The sequence below is a fragment of the Vicia villosa genome, linkage group LG3, assembly GCF_029867415.1.
Source record: "Vicia villosa cultivar HV-30 ecotype Madison, WI linkage group LG3, Vvil1.0, whole genome shotgun sequence".
In the NCBI taxonomy this organism is placed as follows: Eukaryota; Viridiplantae; Streptophyta; class Magnoliopsida; order Fabales; family Fabaceae; genus Vicia; species Vicia villosa.
Genome location: NC_081182.1, coordinates 59693979 through 59715698, shown reverse-complemented (window position 1 = coordinate 59715698; position 21720 = coordinate 59693979). Strand labels below are relative to the sequence as shown.

General features: G+C 33.9%; 1 protein-coding gene across 2 annotated transcripts; it reads left to right on the top strand.

Annotated features, from left to right (window-relative positions):
* Nucleotides 1-16723: 16723 nt before the first annotated feature.
* Nucleotides 16724-18554, top strand: LOC131655874 (uncharacterized). 2 transcript variants are annotated; one of them, XM_058925672.1, is made up of 4 exons: nt 16724-17119; nt 17195-17332; nt 17409-17558; nt 18323-18554. In XM_058925672.1, exons 1-4 carry the CDS (start codon nt 16829-16831, stop codon nt 18368-18370), a joined length of 627 nt encoding a protein of 208 aa, XP_058781655.1. In that variant the 5' UTR covers nt 16724-16828; the 3' UTR covers nt 18371-18554. The 2 variants fall into 2 exon arrangements, with proteins under 2 accessions (XP_058781655.1, XP_058781656.1); XM_058925673.1 differs by having other exon boundaries at nt 16728-17119; nt 17409-17596; nt 18323-18549.
* Nucleotides 18555-21720: the final 3166 nt, after the last annotated feature.

The following is a 21720-nucleotide window of genomic DNA, read 5'->3' as shown; positions in this document are numbered from 1 at the left end:
TCGATACCCACTACGATCGTTAGTCCTAAATCCAGGTCTGCAACCCATAAACTAACATTTATCATTCCTAATCAAGATCTATGGTGTCCATGTCTGCAACAACACAAATCCAGAGCATTTAAGCAAAAAGATCAAGAACAACAACAATGATGATTTGTAAAGCGAATATATAAACGATCCCAAGATCCACAAATATACATACAATAAGAGTAGAAATATACATACAACACCCACCATTAGAATGAAACAAAGGGAAAAGAGAAGATGAACCGAAAAGATCTCACCAGTACAATGAAATCGAGACAGATCCATGATCAATCCATATGACGTCGCACCCAATGGTGTTTCCTAAGCCTCTAAACTATCAAAAATGGATCAGAGTCACTCCATGGGGGAAATGGATGATAAAAAACCCTAAAAATTTGATTTTACAACATATATACCAAAACTGACGTCGCAGAACGCGCTAAGCGCGCTAAGCGGGTTGTTTTTTATTGTTCTGAAACCTCCAGACCGTGCTTAGCGCCAAAAACCCGCGCTAAGTGCCCAACTTTCTGCCAAACGGGTCAAAAATGCTCCCAGGTCGCGCTTAGCGCGGTCAAGCCCGCTTAGCCTGCTCAACAGAAAATGGAAATCTTATTTTGGTCATATCTTGAGAACCGTAACTCTGATTTGCGCCCGGTTCAAAGCGTTGGAAAGCTTATTCCATGCTCTATCTAACAATGAACAAATTTCAACCAAGTTGATGAATTTTATCATCCTTATTTTGAGCCTTGTCCGTCGATGAATCGGTAAAATCGCGTGTTCACCGCCGTGTCTTCGACACTTTATTCCTCAAAGCTTCGAACACACATAAATACCTACAAATAGACAACAAAACTATCAAACGCTATATATTTACACAAAAACGTAACAAAATACAAACGATACAAATATACATAAAAACGGGGAATTATTCAAACGGTATTAACAAAAAGTATCGATAAGTGCCACTATTTACAAACACAAAATAACTACATTTTGGCACTTAACATTGGTATCTTGTACAAACCTAACCACACACCAAGAACAATCCTCTTGGACCAAGAACAATCCTCTTGGATTTTTCACTAAGACCACTTATGAGAACAATCTTCTCAAAGTGTCTAACTTGTTTCTAACAATCCTGGATAACAAGAATACAACAAGTATTTGATTTTGTATAAGAGTTTGAATAGTAGAACAATGTATCAATCACTTGATTGATCTTCTCTACCAATCATGCAATTTATAAGAATAACAAGTGCTCAAATGTTGATGGATATGATATGAATTTTCTGTTTATGGTTTATGAGACAATGCATAAAATTCTTTTGAAAGTTTGGTAATCACAACACTTGAATGAAAATTTTATGATATAGAATGATGTTAATTTGCAATAGGAAGAGGTGATTTGAATTCTGAAAAATATAGGATATATATAGTTTCTTAACACCCCTAGGAATGAGTATGATACAATGAAAAGGTGCAAAGTTTGATGGTATAGAAAAGGTTCACGTTCAAATTGTAAACATACTGTTTTTTGATTCTGGAATGATGGAAATCGATTTACCATTATGGGAAATCGATTTCCCTGAAACGTTGTGCCTTAAAATTCAAAAACTGATACTGGAAATCGATTACCACAGGAAATCGATTTCCACAAGCAAAAAACAAATTTCCAGAAACTGACTTGGCCGGGCACGCATAGGAAATCGATTTTCACTTATAGGAAAGCGATTTCCAGTTTGAAAAAGTTAGAAAAACAGAATTTTTAACAAGCCAAAATGCACATGATTTGAGGATGAATTTGAGCACTTAATTTATTCTTATAAGAACATGTTTGTACCTATTTGAAAGATGAGCTTCATAAAGTCTTCAAGTGATCTTGTATGTTGACAATCTTCTTTGACTTTAGTAATTTGAGTAGTTCAATCTTTGATACATCCTTTCTTGATATTTATGAGTGCACACATGTTGTCTTCATCAAAACACATAACATTTGGAGAAGCTTGCAATCGCAATATTTTTAGGCCTGAGTCTAACCTTTTCGAATGCCACTTTGGCCTATTAGCCTACATAAAAGCCTCTTTAATTTGAACAAATATGAATAAGCAATTCAGCTAATGTTTAAATAGACTACAACATTAAAATATCAATGAGACTAAGTGCTTATTTGTATTTACTCATTTAAGTTTACCTATTAACTAACATAAGTTTTGCGATAATATTTATTTAAAATAACTCATTAAAACAACTAAAGACGTTATTCATAAGCTTTTTTAAGCTTATCTTCAAAAGTTTTTCAAGATAACTAAGTTTTTTTTAATTTGATTTTAAAGTACAAATAAAATATAATAATAATTATAATAATAATAATAATAATAATAATAAATTTATTTAAATACACAGGCCTAATAGGCTTAAAAGGATTTCTATATGGCACGTGACTTAACCTTTTTAACTAAATAGACTTGCAAAAAATTCTAAGCTTTTTCTATTTTAAAAAAAAAAACTTGTCTGCACTGGGCCTGTGTAGGCTAGGTCGCAGGACCATGATAGTTGACCTGGCCTATTCCCACTCTTACATGTTGTGCAGACTTGGTTGCAGGGCTAGTGGGGATGCATCAAGTCAAATGGCACATAGGAAGCTTTTTTAAAAGCATGTACCATTCCACTTGGCGTGCATGTATAGTTGGTATTTTATCTAATATGTTTAATCTCCGACTATTTACACCTGACTAATTTTGACTAAAACACACAACTCCATACTCTAACGACAATTTAAACACAACATGGCCTCTACTCCATAATACGTTATCAATGCCCATGTCAATGGTGATACGTACCAATATGATGTATCCAGTTTTTAGTTTTGGAACATCGATAATAACCACTTTTGTTTAAGCAAAAAAGCCAATTTTTTGTATTTCAAAAAGTGACTAGAGGTCAAACTTAAACGAGGTCTGGTGTCACAAATCTTCTACCAGCATCCTGTATTTTTTAGCACGAACCAAATAAAATATTATAAGGTACAAGTTCAAGATGATGATGGTCTTCAAAATATGTTTTGTAATCGTGAATATTCTAGGTACAACTCGATTAAGTTATACGTTTTTCTACAACAACCTCAACTGTCATAGGCATTTTAGTCAAAAGTTGTTGATCCTATTGATGATGAACAAGCTGAAGTCGATACTGTTGATGAAGAATAACAACCATATTTAGAAGTAGATCACACGATGAATGATGATTCTGAAGAGCGCCAAGGTCCATTACCTCCAACACATGTGTATACACCACATATGGACATGACAAACTTTAATTTGGACGATGATGAACCATCAACATATATATTCTACATTCGGTATATGCAGTTAGATGAACAATTAAAAGAGGGAGACATATTTCGTTTAAAAGACGAATGCGTGCGAGCTATTAAAAAGTTCCACATGGTAAACTCTGTTGATTTTAAAGTAGATCTAAGAAATGCGGAGAGGTCGAAAATTAGGTGTACGAACGAGGAGTGCATGTTTAGACTGAAAGCATCATATAGGTCGAGAAGTGATTATTGGGTGATAAACTCTATTTCTTAATAACACACTTGTGTTACCACTAATTAGACACAAAATCATCATAAACTAAGTTATGATATTATATATCAAGAAATTTAACCTCTCGTAAGCAATGATCCATCATTGAAGGTGAGTATCATAATCTTTCACATCACCTTTGTATACAATTATACTCCATCGTACAAAAAGTTATGGTTAGTAAAGATCAATGGATTAAAAAAGTATATGGAAACTTGGAGGAATCATACAAAGAACTTTCACGCTACTTGCTTGCACTTTGCACATATGCTCCTGGAACTGTTTCGGTTATGGCAACATTGCCAGCATATGCCCCAGACAGTAATTGTATCAACGAAAATGGAATATTCTACCGTCTGTTCTGGGCGTTTCAACCTTCCATCAGAGGGTTTGCATTCTGCAAACCTATTATTCAAATAGACTGAACTTAGTTTCACGGGAAATATAAAGGGACGCTACTGATGGCAGTCACACAAGATGACAACAACAACATTTTCCCAATTACATTCGCTCTAGTGGAAGGAGAGACTGGTGGAGGTTGGTGTTTCTTTTTCAAGAATCTCTGAACACATGTTGCTCTGCAATGTGATATCTGTTTAATTTATGACAGACGTGCTTCTATCGAGAGTGCATATAACAATCCTGCTAATGGTTGTCACGACCCCCTCCTAATCATGTCTACTGCATTAGACATATCACACAAAATTTCACGTGGGAGATAAAAGACAGGGCTCATTGAAAAAATCTTGTGAATGCGGGGTATGCATTAACTCAACCATAATTCAAACACTATCATTGCGAGATCAAATTGTCAAATCCTGATGCGGGGAGGTGGGTTGATAATCTTCTAGTGGAGAAATGGACGAGGTCATACGAAAATGGACGATGATGGGGCCACATGACCACAAATCTTGTTGAATAAATGAACGGTGTCTTCAAAGACATATGAAACCTCTCTCTAACTGCCTTGGTGAAATCAACCTATTTTAGGATGGCTTTGGTGTTCGCAAAAAGAGGTAAAAAATGGAGTGTAGTGTTACAATCAGGACAATTATAGAGTGAAAATTGCATGAAATTTATGATGGAAGACAGTGATAAAGCCAACACCCATATTATTACTAGATTTGACTGTTATAACTACAAGTTCATTTTCAAAGAAACGGTTGACCACAACAAGGGGCTTTCTATAACCACAAGTTCTGGGTGTTTCAACCTTGCAACAAAGTGATTGTGCAAAGTTTCAAGCCTTTCGTATGCCACGCTCCATGTCATTGCGGCATGTGCGTATGCTCATCAAGATGCATTGTCAATTATATCTCCCGCTTACTAGGTCGAGACCTTCCTCAACGTATACAATAATAGATTTCTAATGGTAGCAAAATAGGATTACTGGCCTGCATATGAAGGGGAAATTGTTTAGCACACAACAACCAAATGCCAAGGAAGAAAAAGGGTCGTCCTAAAAAAACAAGCGTATTACAACTGAAATGGATACGATTGACAAGTTAGAAAGAAAGTGTAATATATGTCGTCAAGTCGGACACAGCCAATTTTTTTCCCAATCATGCTACAAACTCAACAACATAAAAATTGTATTCACACTATGTAATTTATTTTTAGATTCGAACGGAACCTTTTGCATTAAACATCTTGGTTAGAACAAATTGATCTCTTCTTAACATGAAATTAAACTACTTAACACATTATCATATCTAAGAAATTACAAATATCAAAACAATTTCATATGTTCCATGCATCATCACCATAAAGTCACTGTTATTTTTTACATCCTCCCACTAACGTTGAGGTTTTCCAGTCGCAAGTGAGGTGTTCATTCTTTGTCTTTGAATTCTTCTAATGATTTCGCCATCTTGGATATCTCTGTCTAACCAGCAAATTAAGGACCTCTTAAGATTGTTCATCGAGTGGATGTTCTAAAATTTTATTTTAATCGGAGATTTGATAGCCGAAAAAATAACATAGCCATCACTTTTAAAAATCATTTCAGATGTCATGAAGAATTTTTTTGAGAGAAAAAGAGTAGATGTGTGAAGAATGGTGGAGGAAAGGGGAGTTATTTATAGAAAAGTCTGATACACTCATGCGGCAATTGAGATTACTCATCCTCCTTATGCATGCATGCATGCACCAATTGAGATGACACCTCCTTCTAATGCACCAAATAGATTGGCGCATCCTCTCTATAATTAAGTGCATGCGCCATCTCAAGTGACGTGCATATTTTTTTCATTTTTAAAACCTGATTATTTGCATAATTTTTTTCAAAACATAATTATTGATGTATTTTAATTTTAATATGTGGTTATTGGTAAAAAAAACCATGTTTTAATCTCAAACTTAATTAAAATAAAATAAATAATAATTAAATTTACTCATTTTTATTAAGAGTTTAATGGTAGTGCACTGTCAGTGTAAAAAAGTATTACATAGATATCCAATCAGATTATTTTAAAGTGCCAAATCATATCAATAATTTAAAATTTAAAGGGTGACTTGATAAGATACATGATTGTCATTGGTTGACAGTACACTGTCAGTGTACATCCCTTTTCTCTTTTATTAAATATGCCTCAACATTAATAACATTTATTAAAAACATATCTTTACTTTCATTATTATTACTTTGAAACCACCAAAATATTCATATTACTTTCTACCAATTTTCATTATTTTAACATTTTTTTTTTACTTTCTTTTCTCATCCAAAAGCAACATTACGTTTTGGGTTCCCTCCAAATGTCACGTCTCTTTGAAAATCTCCATTTCCCTCCACATTTTTGAGCTCCGAAATCAAATCAAATTCAAATCAAATTCAAATCGAAACCAAACTCAAATTTCAACTCCACTATATATCTTTCTTCTCCGTCTTCCACTGTCGCTATCAAACAAAAACCCTCTTCTCTCCAAATTTCTCAATTCCCACTATAATTAAATATGGCTTCTTCTCAGTCACCATCCGGCGAGATCCATCTCTTCGTGGGTCCCATGTTCGCCGGAAAAACGACGTCCCTTCTCCGTCGTATTAAATCCGAGGTCGATAACGACATGTACTACTCAATTACTTCGAATACCTATTTCCCCAAATTGATTGAATTTTAATTTGAAGAAATTTTATGACTGTTCGGATCTTTAATTTCACTATTGATATTTTTCATTGTGAAGGAACGTGGCTATGTTAAAATCGAGTAAGGATGATAGATATGCGGTTGATTCTTTGCACCAGCTTCTTCGGTGTCATACTTCTTTTGGAGAGCTTCCCAAACCTGTTTATCAGTCTTGTGATTACTATAGTAATCATAAAGGTCATCAGCAAGACTGTTCAGAATGTGATGTTTGCATAGGTAATCATTTTCTTGCCATAGGAAAATTTCTTTTCGGAGCTGTAAGTCATCTGCTGCGGCTTTTTCTTTTGCAGCAGAGTCTCCATCAAACGTTTTGGAAGCTCCTCCCTTTTTGAAGGTTCCGTCAGATTCAGCAGTTGACTTACCATTAGTTATCTCAATTGATCCAGAAGGAACAATTGGGATGTCCTCAGTCAGAACATGGGCAACCTTTTTCAGAGTTAGGAAAAAATTCATCTTAGATTGCCAACGTTTGAAATTGGATCCCTCAAACTTGAATGGTTTGTCATTCACAGAAGCGGCCGCAGTATTACCGATAGTTTCCTCAGTCGACTTGGTAGTTACAGAAATCGTCTTAAAATTGTTGTTTTTCGGTTTAAGAAAATAATGCCACAGAGGAAAATATCGGCTGGGTCGCGGATCGGTATGCTTTCTTTAAGACGTTTCGCGGTACTGCCAGATTTATGCAAAGCAGCTCTTAAATACCCACGACGCCTCCAGGATAAAATAGCTCGTTGCCTCTGTAGTAATAATAGGGGAAATTCCCCGAATGTCGATCTCAAGGACTGCGTAGGAAATACAGATTCGTAAAATATGATTCAATTGAACAAAAACTAATGTTTTGGTTTTGGGGAATTTAATCCTTGCAAAGAAAAATAATGAGAAAAATAAATTGAGTTTTGTTATCAAATATATGAGATGCTAGGGTGAGTGGTTGATTTGGCATGTAACACTTTCAGAATTAAGATCTCTTCAACAAGTTCATAACATTCAGTTACCACATCTTTAGGGTGTTTCCTCCTAAGTCCTTAGTGAGGAAACCTTTGGTATTCCAACCTAAATCCTAAGTCCTTAGGAACCTAAATTGAAACCAAGTTTTTATATAATCAAGATTATGTGGTAATTATAGGGTATCCCTAGTCCTAGGTGATATCTATTATAATCAAATTATGCACAAACCCTAACAACTACAATCCTGTATTTGTTAGCCATAGATTAATCCTTATTTGACCGATAAAGAAAATATTAAGAACATTGCATAATTTAACTGAAAATCATAAACCAATGTATTGACGAAATCACAAATTCATCGTTATTACAAAACCAAATCAGGACCACCCCCCTAGCATTGGGGGGTTTAGCCTCTCATAATATTCAAGAAAGACAAAGTAAAGAATTTAGACATTACAAAGATAATTGGAAACTTTGATCTTCAATGGTGTCCACCGTTGAATCTCTCCGTCTCCGAAACCCTTGATGAAGCTATCTTCTCTCTTCTGTGATTTTCTATCGTATGATGCAAAAAGTCCCAAAATAATTCTCTCAAACTCAACTAAATAGTCTAGGTACAAATCTCAGGCAAATGAAATGTCTAAAGTACCCTCAAGGTGGAGATTTAGTGAAAAAGCCCTAAAATTGGAAGTTTTCACGCTCACAGCAGCACTGGCCGTGCTTGGACGCACGGGCGGCCGTGCTACTCTTTATTTTTATTTTTGCTCCCAGCCATCCTGTCACGGGCCGTGCGTGGAAGCACGGGCGGCCGTGCGTGGTCCCTGGATTTTGTATGGAGAATGCCATTCTCCTGACACGGGCCGTGCGTGGAAGCACGGGCGGCCGTGTTAGACCCCAGAATCTTGAATTTTCATCTTTCTCTTGCCTCTCCTTCCTTCATAGTTGCTTTGACACTTAAGATGACTTGTTCAAACCTGAAATTCGTACACAACTAACCAAACGGCATAAAAAGCATCTAAATAACTTAAATTAAAACATAATGCAAAGTAAACATAAAAACAATCAAACATGAAATACTTAAACAAAAACAATAAAACATTGATCAAAGTGTTACCGAATCAACAAATTTAGACCGAATCCATGATAGAAATTAGGTAGAAATGGTGACCGATCACAACCCCAAACTTATCTCATTGCTTGTCCTCAAGCGATGCAAGAGATCAAACAGAGGTCACCCTGGATTTTTCTTTCCACAACACTGCCGATGTTATTCGCAACTTGCGTCTACCATTCTATTAGAATCTCTGGCTTGCCGAACCAAACTTTCTACCACACTTCCACATCAGAGTACCTTTTTACCTGCAAGCTTTTTCACACTTCTCGCCAAATCTCTCAGGGTTAAAGTGTTTTGCACTCACAAAATAAAGGTATGCAATATCAACTCTTAATTTTGAATAAATTCTACCTACACTACACTAACAAAGTTCACACACTTTTTGAGGTCTTCCGGGTTGTAATGGGGTTTAGGTACGGTGGGATACATAAGGAAATGGATAAACAATTGGTTTTAGGTTCAACATTCATGTTGTGTTTCTCGTAATTGTGCTCAACTTGTTACATTGGGAATTTATTCGACTTAGACTCTTTTGCTTCACTCATTCTTCCGTGAGTGCTTAATGTAACCGAGTCTTTCATTCGGGCAAGTTTTTCTCTTTCTTTCTTTTTTTATGGGACATACATTCATATGTCTCAAAATTTTTATTTTCATTTTTTTTACTTGCCCTCTTCTTTGATGATTACTACCCCAAACTTAGATTTTAGTACAACTCTGAAAACCGCAACATTTATGCCGAGCAAGGGTTGGAAGTGTTTGGCTGCGGGTTACATATATGGTTATAACAAACAAAAGGATATGGCTCAACTGGGGTAACAACGGATAAACATATAATTTCGATGGCTAGAAAGGCTCAGGTGGTAAAACAAACAAATGCCTCAGTGTGTGTCCTCATATTATGCTGTGTCAGTAGAACATACGCAAAATCAGAATGATAAAGTCATACCTGAATGAACTCTCATGATGATAAACTGTTGTGTTTGGCTTTTTATAACCTCACCATGTTGGGTAAGCTTACAGGTTTCAAAGCATTCCTCGTGTCATGTGGCTCTTTTCCGGCGCAGGTATACCATACAATCCTCTTGGTCCAGTATCAGCAAGTCGTGTCCAACAGTTACGTTTCTTTCGGCTGCATCAACTTCCAGGGTGCCTCGGGGGAATAGGTTCAGGTTGCACCTTTCATCCACTAAATACCATTCATCATTCATTCGGCATCCATAAGTCAATCTATAACACAATGCCAACATAACACACAAACAAAAACAAAAATGGAAAACAACTAAAAGCAAATGAAAAGAACCCCTCCCACACTTGAACTAAACATTGTCCTCAATGTTTTAGAACCAGCCTTGGAGAGGTTTCTTACAACGGTATTTCATTCCATTGATCACTTCCGAGCTTTCACTAGAGATGCCCTCTTTTATTTCCTGAAAATAAAGTAAAAAAAAAAACAGAGAAATAAATTATTAAAACTGTGGGTTGCCTCCCACGAAGCGCTTTGTTTAACGTCGCATGGCTCGACGGTCCATTACCCTTTATTATGGAGGGTATTTCCTTTTCCAAACTTTGTTGCTTGTTACTTTCTCACCCAAGAACTCATGAAGATGATAAGCATGGACCACTTTTCTCTTCAACTCACTTCCCGCATTCTTCTTGACTTCCTTAGCCTTCTTCGGACTTTTGATAGCTCCCTGAGTTGTTTCCACCCGAGAGGCTATGCTTGAGACTTTTTCTTGGAGCTGTTCAGGCCTTTTGTCTTTTTTCTCACTTTCCGCCATATCCACAGAAGTTTGATCATTTACACCTGTCCTATGTTTCTTAACTCCTAACATCTTCAAGGTTACTTCTTCATCAAATGATTTTAGCGTTAGTGTCCCTTTTTCAATGTCAAAGTTGAAGCGACATGTCAACAAAAAGGGTCTCCCAAGAAGGATAGGTGTTTCTTCGTCTTCCGGAATGTCCATGATGTGGAAGTCAACAGGGAATACAAATTTGTCAACCGCCACTAGTACATCTTCAGCTACCCCATAAGATTTCTTGGTGGTGTGATCAGCGAACCTTAACTTTTTCTTACTTTCCTTAACCTCTCCTAATTCAAGCTTTTTGAAAATAGATAGTGGCATTAAACTCACACTGGAACCAGAATCAATGAGTGCCTTTTTGAACATTCGATTCTTGATAGTGCATGGTATCGCCACAACTCCAGGGTCTTTCCTCTTGGTTGGGATCTTCCTTACTGACGAGACTAAACCGCATTTCTCAGTTGCAATCTTTTGTTCTCCTTCCACTGATCTCTTCTTTGTCATTACCTCCTTCAGAAATTTCTTATACAATGGCATGTGCTCAAGTGCTTCGAAGAAGGGTAAATTCACCTCTAGCTTTTTGAACAATTCAGTAAATTTCTCAAAGTCTTTTTCTTTTGAATCATTCTTTGTCACTCTGGAAGGGAAAGGTAGTTTGATCGCCGGTTCAGCCTTTTTCTTATTTTTTTCTTCAACTGGTTTAACCGGTGGTATCACAACTTCTGGCTCTTTTGGATTTTCTCTTATTTCCAAATCCACCTCTATTACCATGGGGTCATCTATTTCCTCTTTTTCTTTTTCTGATTCTGCCACTTTCTTACTTCTTGTAGTAACAGCATTAATCTTCTCTTGATCTTTCGGATTTTTCACAGTTGCGCTCGGAAAGCTACCTTGTGCCTGTAGAGTGAGATGTTGTGCTATTTGACCCACTTGAACTTCTAGATTTTTGATCGAAGCTGTGGTGTTCCTTTGGTTGTTTCTAGTTTCTTCTTGAAACTGAGAGCATTGTCCAACCAGTCTCTCAATAGCTACTTCCCACTCTGCCTTCTGAGGATTTTGTTGTTGATCTTTCCAAGCAAAGTTGGGATGATTCTTCCACCCTGGATTATAGGTGTTAGAATACAGATTGTTTTGTCTTAGGAATTTGATTTCTTCAATCTGCTTGGGTGTAGCAACACAGTATACAGTTTGGTGAGGACCTTGGCAAATTTCACAACTTACAGGTTGAGCTTGTTGAACTTGAGCCACCTGTTGTGTACCTATGTTCATAGCCTTCAGTCTCTTTTCAACTTCTGCAGCTATAGCATCTTCAAACCGGATTTTTGAAGTTTCCAATTTAAGGTCAATGATTCCCTCCGGTTTGCTAGCACGTTTGTCATACAACTCCAAATGTTCATTTGCAGCTATTGCTTCAATGATTTTGATGATGCCGGAGGCTGTTGTGAAATTTGTTGAGCCTCCAGCTGTTGTATCAATCAACTGCTTTGTTTTCATTCTGAGCCCATTGACAAATACTTGTATTTGTTCAGTCTTGTCCATATTATGAGTGGGACATGCTACTAGAATTCTTTTGAATCTTTTGTAGGCATCTCCTAAGGGTTCATCCTCTTTCTGCTTGAAGTTCAAGATATCATACCTCTTCCTTATAAATACAGATGCAGGAAAATACTCATTCAAGAAAGCTTTCTCCATCTCTTCCCATGATGTGATACTACCTGCTGGAAGAGAATAGAACCACTCTTCTGCTTCCTCGACTAATGTGAACGGGAACATTCTCAGCTTTTTTGCCTCTTCTGTACGCCCTTCAATTTTTAGAGTTGTACTCATGGTCAAAAATCTCTGTAGGTGCTTGTTTGCATCTTCATTAACCTTTTCGGTGAAAGGTTTTTGTTCCAGCTGATTTATTGTACTCGGATGCAATTGAAAATTTGTCGCATTTACCGGTTGGTTGACAATTGTTAGTCTACCACCCGGTGTGTTCGTAGCACCATAGTCTCCGAGAAGCCTCTCAGGTGGCTGTGGATTCTCGCCCATAACTTCTTCTTCACTTTCAGAATCTGAACCAGAATGAACTGAAATAATCTCTTCTTCAGATTCCAGTTTTTCTCGACGAGCTTGTCTGCGTCTTGCGTGCAAGGTTCTTTCAATTTCTGCGTCAAAAATAAATTCAGCTGAGGCCTTACCTCGCATAAACAGATTAGACAATTAGTAGAATAATACAAAAAAAATAAAAATGCAGAAAATAAAATTTTAGTCGCAGAGCAACAAAATTTCAATTGAACTTAAGTTAAAAATCTGTATTTTGGCAGTCCCCGGCAACGGCGCCAAAAACTTGATCGGAAAAATAGCAAGTGTACTATTTTTGCCTCTGTAGTAATAATAGGGGAAATTCCCCGAATGTCGATCTCAAGGACTGCGTAGGAAATACAGATTCGTAAAATATGATTCAATTGAACAAAAACTAATGTTTTGGTTTTGGGGAATTTAATCCTTGCAAAGAAAAATAATGAGAAAAATAAATTGAGTTTTGTGATCAAATATATGAGATGCTAGGGTGAGTGGTTGATTTGGCATGTAACACTTTCAGAATTAAGATCTCTTCAACAAGTTCATAACATTCAGTTACCACATCTTTAGGGTGTTTCCTCCTAAGTCCTTAGTGAGGAAACCTTTGGTCTTCCAACCTAAATCCTAAGTCCTTAAGAACCTAAATTGAAACCAAGCTTTTATATAATCAAGATTATGTGGTAATTATAGGGTATCCCTAGTCCTAGGTGATATCTACTATAATCAAATTATGCACAAACCCTAACAACTACAATCCTGTATTTGTTAGCCATAGATTAATCCTTATTTGACCGATAAAGAAAATATTAAGAACATTGCATAATTTAACTAAAAATCATAAACCAATGTATTGACAAAATCACAAATTCATCGTTATTACAAAACCAAATCAGGACCACCCCCCTAGCATTGGGGAGTTTAGCCTCTCATAATATTCAAGAAAGACAAAGTAAAGAATTTAGACATTACAAAGATAATTGGGAACTTTGATCTTCAATGGTGTCCACCGTTGAATCTCTCCGTCTCCGAAACCCTTGATGAAGCTATCTTCTCTCTTCTGTGATTTTCTATCGTATGATGCAAAAAGTCCCAAAATAATTCTCTCAAACTCAACTAAATAGTCTAGGTACAAATCTCAGGCAAATGAAATGTCTAAAGTACCCTCAAGGTGGAGATTTAGTGAAAAAGCCCTAAAATTGGAAGTTTTCACGCTCACAGCAGCACTGGCCGTGCTTGGACGCACGGGCGGCCGTGCTACTCTTTATTTTTATTTTTGCTCCCAGCCATCCTGTCACGGGCCGTGCGTGGAAGCACGGGCGGCCGTGCGTGGAAGCACGGGCGGCCGTGCGTGGTCCCTGGATTTTGTATGGAGAATGCCATTCTCCTGACACGGGCCGTGCGTGGAAGCACGGGCGGCCGTGTTAGACCCCAGAACCTTGAATTTTCATCTTTCTCTTGCCTCTCCTTCCTTCATAGTTGCTTTGACACTTAAGATGACTTGTTCAAACCTGAAATTCGTACACAACTAACCAAACGGCATAAAAAGCATCTAAATAACTTAAATTAAAACATAATGCAAAGTAAACATAAAAACAATCAAACATGAAATACTTAAACAAAAACAATAAAACATTGATCAAAGTGTTACCGAATCAACAAATTTAGACCGAATCCATGATAGAAATTAGGTAGAAATGGTGACCGATCACTCGTTTCAATACGATTCACACTTGCACGTGTGATGAATCGTTCTAAATGATACACCTTCTGATGGTAAAAAACCAGTCTAGTATCTGGAGTAGATCCAGTCAAAAATGAAAAGAATATTTGAGAAGATGAAGCAGAGTAAGGGAGAGAGGAGAGAATTCGGGTATGAATTATGGAGTGCAGAATAAGTGACTGAGGGAAATATATTTATAGGCAAAAGGATCCACCCGAATGGACCAAATCGTGGGTGAAAATATAGTGGGAGAGTTGAACCGGCCCAGTCAAAGTAACCGTTATTTACTTGGTCAGCAGACTTGGAGGACAAGTAAACCTAGTCAAAATCTAGGTTAAGACTTGGTCTAAGGACACGTCACCAATTCGTATTAATTAATATTAAATATTAATTAATTTCATATTTAATATTTACCGAATTAATTAATTATTCAATGATAATTAATTCTCATTAATTCGGGTTCCAAAAAATTAATTCATGCGGACCGGCCAGACGGCGGCGGCGCGCGCGTGTGTGTCTTCTTGGCACATTGGTGTGTCCTCACTCCTTTATAAAATTGTAGGTGCCCTTAGGCCCAACAACAATTGTCCAAGTTGGAATATATATACACTACTAATATTTGTGTTCCCTCCAATGTGGGACTTATAAATGAATCTTTTCAAACTCATCTCCATATTAGCTCTTACTTGAGTTCATTTATTGCTCATTGAATTACGTACATACCAAACAAAAAAGCAAATTAGTTTATGCCTCTTAGAATTACGTTGCAGCGAACCTTGGGACTCAACGTAAATTAATAACTATTGTGTTCATATTCATTGGAAATCAATACTGACTTTTGAAGTACAGTAAATGTAAACAAGAGGAACAAATGTGTTCAATGTATTCTTAAGCAAGTTTGGCATATATAACTTACATGATTTTTCAGTTTCTATGAATTATTAATTTATGATTTTTTTGGGACTGAAAATTATAAAGGGATCTCCCGAAAAATTATTATCTTATTATTTTATCGAGTTTTTCAATTTTTTACATTGGCCCAAGTCGGGACCGGACAAATTTATTATTTTAGAGAGTTTATTAATTTACCGAGTATTAATTTAAAGAGTTTCTACTGTATATACAATGAATAAAATTATTTTTAAAAGTTTAATTATAAATAAAATTTAATTGCGTTAAAAATTCATTTAAAATTCAATAAAAAATGTTTTAAATAAAAAATATTTATATTTATATAGTATATATTAATATTTATATATGTTTATCTTAATATTTAAATTACATCTTAATATTTATATTATGATATTAAATTTTTAATTATTTTTTATAATATATTTAAAAGGATTGTATTATATTAATAATATATACTATGTTAATGTATATTATTAGCAGTAACAATTAATATATGCCAATAGCAGTATATTAATATATATTATATATATTGTAAGTTATATAATATATTAGTTAAGTTATATACCAATAGCAGCTATATATACTAATAATATATTAATGTAATATATATTGTAAGTTATATAATATTAGAATATGAAGTATTACTTATAGTTAATAGGTATTTCACGTTATATTTTATTTATTATTATATTAATATTTTAACATTTATACTTATATTAGCGTTTATTCATTTTATATATATATATATATATATATATATATATATATATATATATATATATATATATATATATATATATATATATATATATATATATATATATATATATATATATAAAAAAAGATTTCATGAGCAAGATTATTGCAAATAAAAGTACTTAGTATAGTGGTTAGGTGTTTGTTTTGTATTGTTTTTTGGATGGAGGATTACACATAATAGATTAGCTATCAAGGATCAATTGATTAAGCGGGAAATTTTGATGGATGGTGTTGTTTCGGATTGTGTTATTTGCTTTACGGAGTGGGAAAGTCTTTCTCATTTGTTTGGGGAATGTTTAGTGGTGGAGGCTATTTGGAGAAAGGTGTACGGTGATTTGGTTAGCAACGGCGTGGAGTAGTTGGAATAGGCGAAATGGTATCATAGAATGATTTGTTTAGCTTCACCGAATGTATGTCGGAGGTTGTTTTCATTTCTTGGAAATGGCTTTATTCTAGATTTAAGTTAGCTTTTAATTGTAATTTTCACGTGTGGAATATACTACCGCTCACTTGTTTTGAGTTGTAGTTTTTTTCGTCTTGTTTTCGGTTATAAATTGCTTATTAAAAAAAACAGTACGTAAGTCAGGCCAAATAAAAAATTTAAATGTCCAGTCAATCAGATTTTTAATGCATAGTCAGCCAAAAAATATGGGGATTTGAAAATAGAATCCTTATAAAGGGAATATATTTAACCCTATATTCTCCGGAAATGTGAATTCAATTGTGATTCCTTCCTTCTGTGTTGCAGAATGTCGATGGAAGAAAGAGAGAAGCCGCTGAAATCGAAATCAGAATCAGACTCGAGTTCTGAATCGGATACGGAACCGGGGTCGAAGCCGAAACGGCGAGTTATTTATGATTGGGAATTGAAACGGCCTGAAGATCTTGTTGCGAGTGACTTCTCTATGTATGAGGATGATCCTAAACCTTTTACAATGCGTTCTGGACGCTTTGAGTATACGAACAAGGCCTGGATTGAAAGAGAGAAGCAAATTGAAGTCGCCATGGCTGACTATAGAGAGCGCTCTCGCAACCTAACTGTACGTACGCATCCATCCATCTATCTATCAATCTCATGTTTCAGTGTATCTTAATTTTGACTCTGGATTCCACAGCTCTTCGATGCCATCGCCCCTCCAAAAATTGCAGGTATATGTGGCGGTGTAATTCCACTTTCCATAGACGATGATTGTCGACTTAATCTCACTCCCCTATGCAATGTTGCCTTAGACAACTACAATGCTGAGAATCAGGTTCAAAACTATTAGTAATAATATGTTTATTCATTCATTCATCAACTAATATTGTATTCTTCTTCATTATAATTAGGGTTCAAATTTTGTGCTTGCCGACATTGTAAGGACAACCTGGAGAGCTGGTGGTATGTATTACATCACCTTTCAAGCACAAGATACTCCCAACAGCCCTCATATAACATTTCAGGCACAAGTACAAAGAAAACCGAAGGGACAACACAAGGTCTATTCGTGCGCAATTAAAACCTAACACACACCATGGTAATAATGTTACATTCATATAATTCCTTTCAAATTGTATTTGATTTTGGCATTATGAATAATTGGTTTTCAAACTAGCCTAAATTCAAAGAGACTAGAGTAGACTATATTGATAGAAGCATCATTTGAATCAGTTCTATTATTATTGTTTATGTCCTTTTCTCCAACACCGTTCCTCGCCGCCACGCCATTTGGAAACTGCATAGTGTTTTTTACTACTGAGTACTGCCTGTATAGAATTCTGACCAATTTTCTTTAAAATAGAATGCTTAAGCAATTTGGCTTTGCGTAGTTAGCTTGTGCCTCACTGTACTGAAGCAAGGCGTTGACGCATCAGTATGTCCATTTCACTTGTTTTCCATATTATGTCAATATTTTTTCCTCATCCAGTCCCTTTGTCTGGGTAAGCAGTACTAGTATCTGGTATTCTGTGTATACTTTGATGACTTTCAATGAGGATCGAAGTAAAACTCCAAACCTCCTTATCATTTCACTCTTAAACCTTCCCACCTCAAACATCAATCCAACCTTAAATCCCAATTTTATTTGATATTTGTCATTTGCATGATCTATTTTGTGATCTGAATGGCTTGGTGGTAGTGATTGTATCTCGAATTTTGGAATTTGGAATCATAATTTTTGCAATGCAATGTTTGTAGTTAGTTACATGTGACTAAATCTACCTCCATGAATCAGTGATATATTCCATATGTTTTCCTTTTGCAGGAAATTATGCCCACTGCATCCACCTGCTGTGAGTCAACCTTTCATTAGTCCGGTTTTAGTTGTTAGAAACACGCTTCTAATATGACTGTTTTTGTGTGGAATATTTGCTAGAACATTTTGTAATTTTAACTTTCTCGTGTCATTTCACACCATCTAATTGCACTTATGTTTGTTATTTAACTCTATCTGTATTATTGGATGAACTTATTGATATGAATAGAGCTAAGTTTTGATTCATTTAGTTTCACTTTTTTCACTTCCTTTAACATGATAATCACTTCCTTTCTCCACACTTACTTCTCCTCCATTTATGCAGCTCCAAATTCTAGGCTCCCATAGTCAACAACATTTATACTCTTTCCAAAAGGATACTTATAATTGGGGATTGAGGCAAATTCATGCTTGTTAATTTTTTTTTTAACTTAGTTTTAAATTGTGTTGCAACTATTGATAGATAAATCATATAGAAATAAAAAGCGCAAAATAAAACGAGATGGCTTAAGTGTGTGTAAGACATGATGCGGATTTAGATGGGATATCAATACGAATAAAGTGAGATGTACATGTCAATGAGTTTCATTTGTTCAAATCATGACATTTGTTACAATTTATTTAATATAATAAGGGTAACTTTATTCCAAATAATAAGAAGTGTAACCTAATTGCAAGATCTTATTAAATATAACATAAGAACATTATTTTAAAAATACTTGAAGTCAATTATTATTATTATAATTGATAACCAAGATAACTGTTCTAACCGACTTGTTTATTTATGGATTGAGTTTGCGGTTTCAAATGATATTTTTTTATAATTTTTTCAGTTATACAAAAATTAAAACACAATTTAATACAATTAAACTCATAATATCTAATAAAATTCATTTGTATAACACATCATAGATAATAATAAAGCTAAAGGAGTGATATGGCAAGTTCGCCATTTGTCGCAAATCTAACATGTTTACTATTAATAAAGTTGCTATTATTAGTTACATTACTATAAATAGAATGCTATTCTTTATAATTACTTTTGAATTTTTAATTATTCATTATCAATTTATGAATTTTTTTTTATTAAATGTATGAATTATCGATATATGTAATACACCTATTTAATTTTTTAATTCCTTGGAAAATATTAATTATACTACAAGTATTTTATTGGGAATATACATTTTCAATTTTATTGATTATTTTAAAAAAGTTAACAATAATCAATAATATTAATCAATTAATTTAATATAATAACTTTTTGTAATTTGTAATAAATACGATTAATTACTAATATAGTTTTTGGGTGTAAATTTTTTGGGTATAATAAATTTCTAGGTATAATATTTTTTTAGTAATTTTAATGGGTATATAGGATTAAAATTTCTTAAATTAAAAGAAAAATTTAGAACTATTTATAATTTATAAATCAAGTTATAGTAACATTAACATTATAATCTTTCTTTGTAATTAGTAGCACATAGAAAAATAATATCAATAATAAACTACTTTTTGCTTATAAAAATATCTTTATTATTTAAAAATTTACTTTATTTAACTACAAAATAATATTTTTAATTCTAAATTATGTTGTTAATTTAAAAATAATAAAATTTGTTAATATTTTTTTAAGTTGTCAAAAAATATCAATTAAAAAATTCTATAGGATGAAATAAATATTCAGAAAGTTTGAAAGACATTTAAAACTATTGAAAATTTCCTAAACAAATCCCCCGTGCAAATGTGAATAAAATGTGTTCAAAATTTTCTGATTATTTAAAATTAATGGTATTAAATTCATATTCAATTAAATAATTTTAAAGCAACCATTTAAATTGATATTAATGTCAATTATTTAAATTTATGTGATTAGTAGTAAATTAAAATTGATATCAAATATCAAATTCATTATACAAATGTGCAATACAATTTTATAAATTTAATATAATAAATTTAAAATTGATATAAAATTTCATGTGTTGTACTCCCTCCGTTTTTTATTATAAGTCGTTTTAGACTTTTCACACAGATTAAGAAAAATAATAATTGTTGTATGAAAATGAGAAATTAAGAAGGTTTTTACAAAATTATCCTTCATTAATGACATGTGGAAGATAAATTTATATAATTGAAAGGAGGAAGAATAATAAATATTTAAGGATATAATAGGAAAAATAGTATTAATTATTCATTGGAATTGTAAAACGACTTATATTTAAATACAATTTTTTTTCCAAAACGACTTATAATAAAAAACGGAGGGAGTATATTTAAGTACTAATAATGATTCCTTATTACTAATAAAGTAGTGAATACGTTACAAAAACAAATATAAAAAGAAACGATTCCTCATTACTAATAAAGTAGTGGATACGTTGCAAAAACAAATATAAAAAAATTGAAACTGCTCATATTTTCTGAAGTTGAATCGACCTAATGCTGTGACTCTTGCATTTAAAGCTTTTCTTTAACCTCAGAGCGGCTACCTTCAACAATCGATGCAGATTGTTCTTCTCGAAGCAGCTTCCGAATTCCCATGAATCTGATCATCAATGTTTGTTATTCCATCTAATTATCCATGTGAGTACATTTAATAATATCAATGTCGTTTTCTTTTCCTTCAAATGTTTATGTTCATTTCTGATTTTTAATCCTGGTGATTTTGGGTGTATAAATAGGTTAAATTACTTTTTCCAAATCACACTTCCATCTGGTTCCTCATCTATTTTTCTCCACTTATCAATTATTGATTCTCTTTCAGATATTTTCCATGGCTGTTGGAAAACACAATTATGTTAACGACATCACTCCTGCTAAGGAATCATGAACATTGTTGTTCGAGTTATTCGTTAATGGTTTGTACCGGATATGAATTCCAAACAAAATTTCTATGCAATGGAACTGGTTATTATGGATGAAAAGGTTGTCTTTGTTGTTTGGATTTATTTATCTTGATTCCTTATAATTTTGATTCCTTATTTCTTCGTTATATTCTATGATTATAATTATTATAAGGGAGTTGTTGCAAATTCCAGCTAAAGTGTTTCTATATTCAATTAGTTTTTTAAATTGTTCTTGTGAATTTCCTATATTCATTATCTAATTTCATCACTTTTTAATTTTATAGGTACTGCATCAGACTGAGACTTATTGATGAAGCTGATTCCGCTACTTTTGTGTTTTTTGATCATGATTGTTATTTGATTGAAGAGATGGATAGTGTTAGTACTTTTCAAATATAGTAATATTTGTTCGCTTTTACTGTCATTTAAACATTATTACTACACCATTCATTAGTAAATGTATTCTTATTTTAAACATTTGTTTATCAGGAACTGGAGCCAACTATTATGCCCAAAGTTATTTTTGACTTTGTTGAACAAACTATGCTATTTAAGATTGAT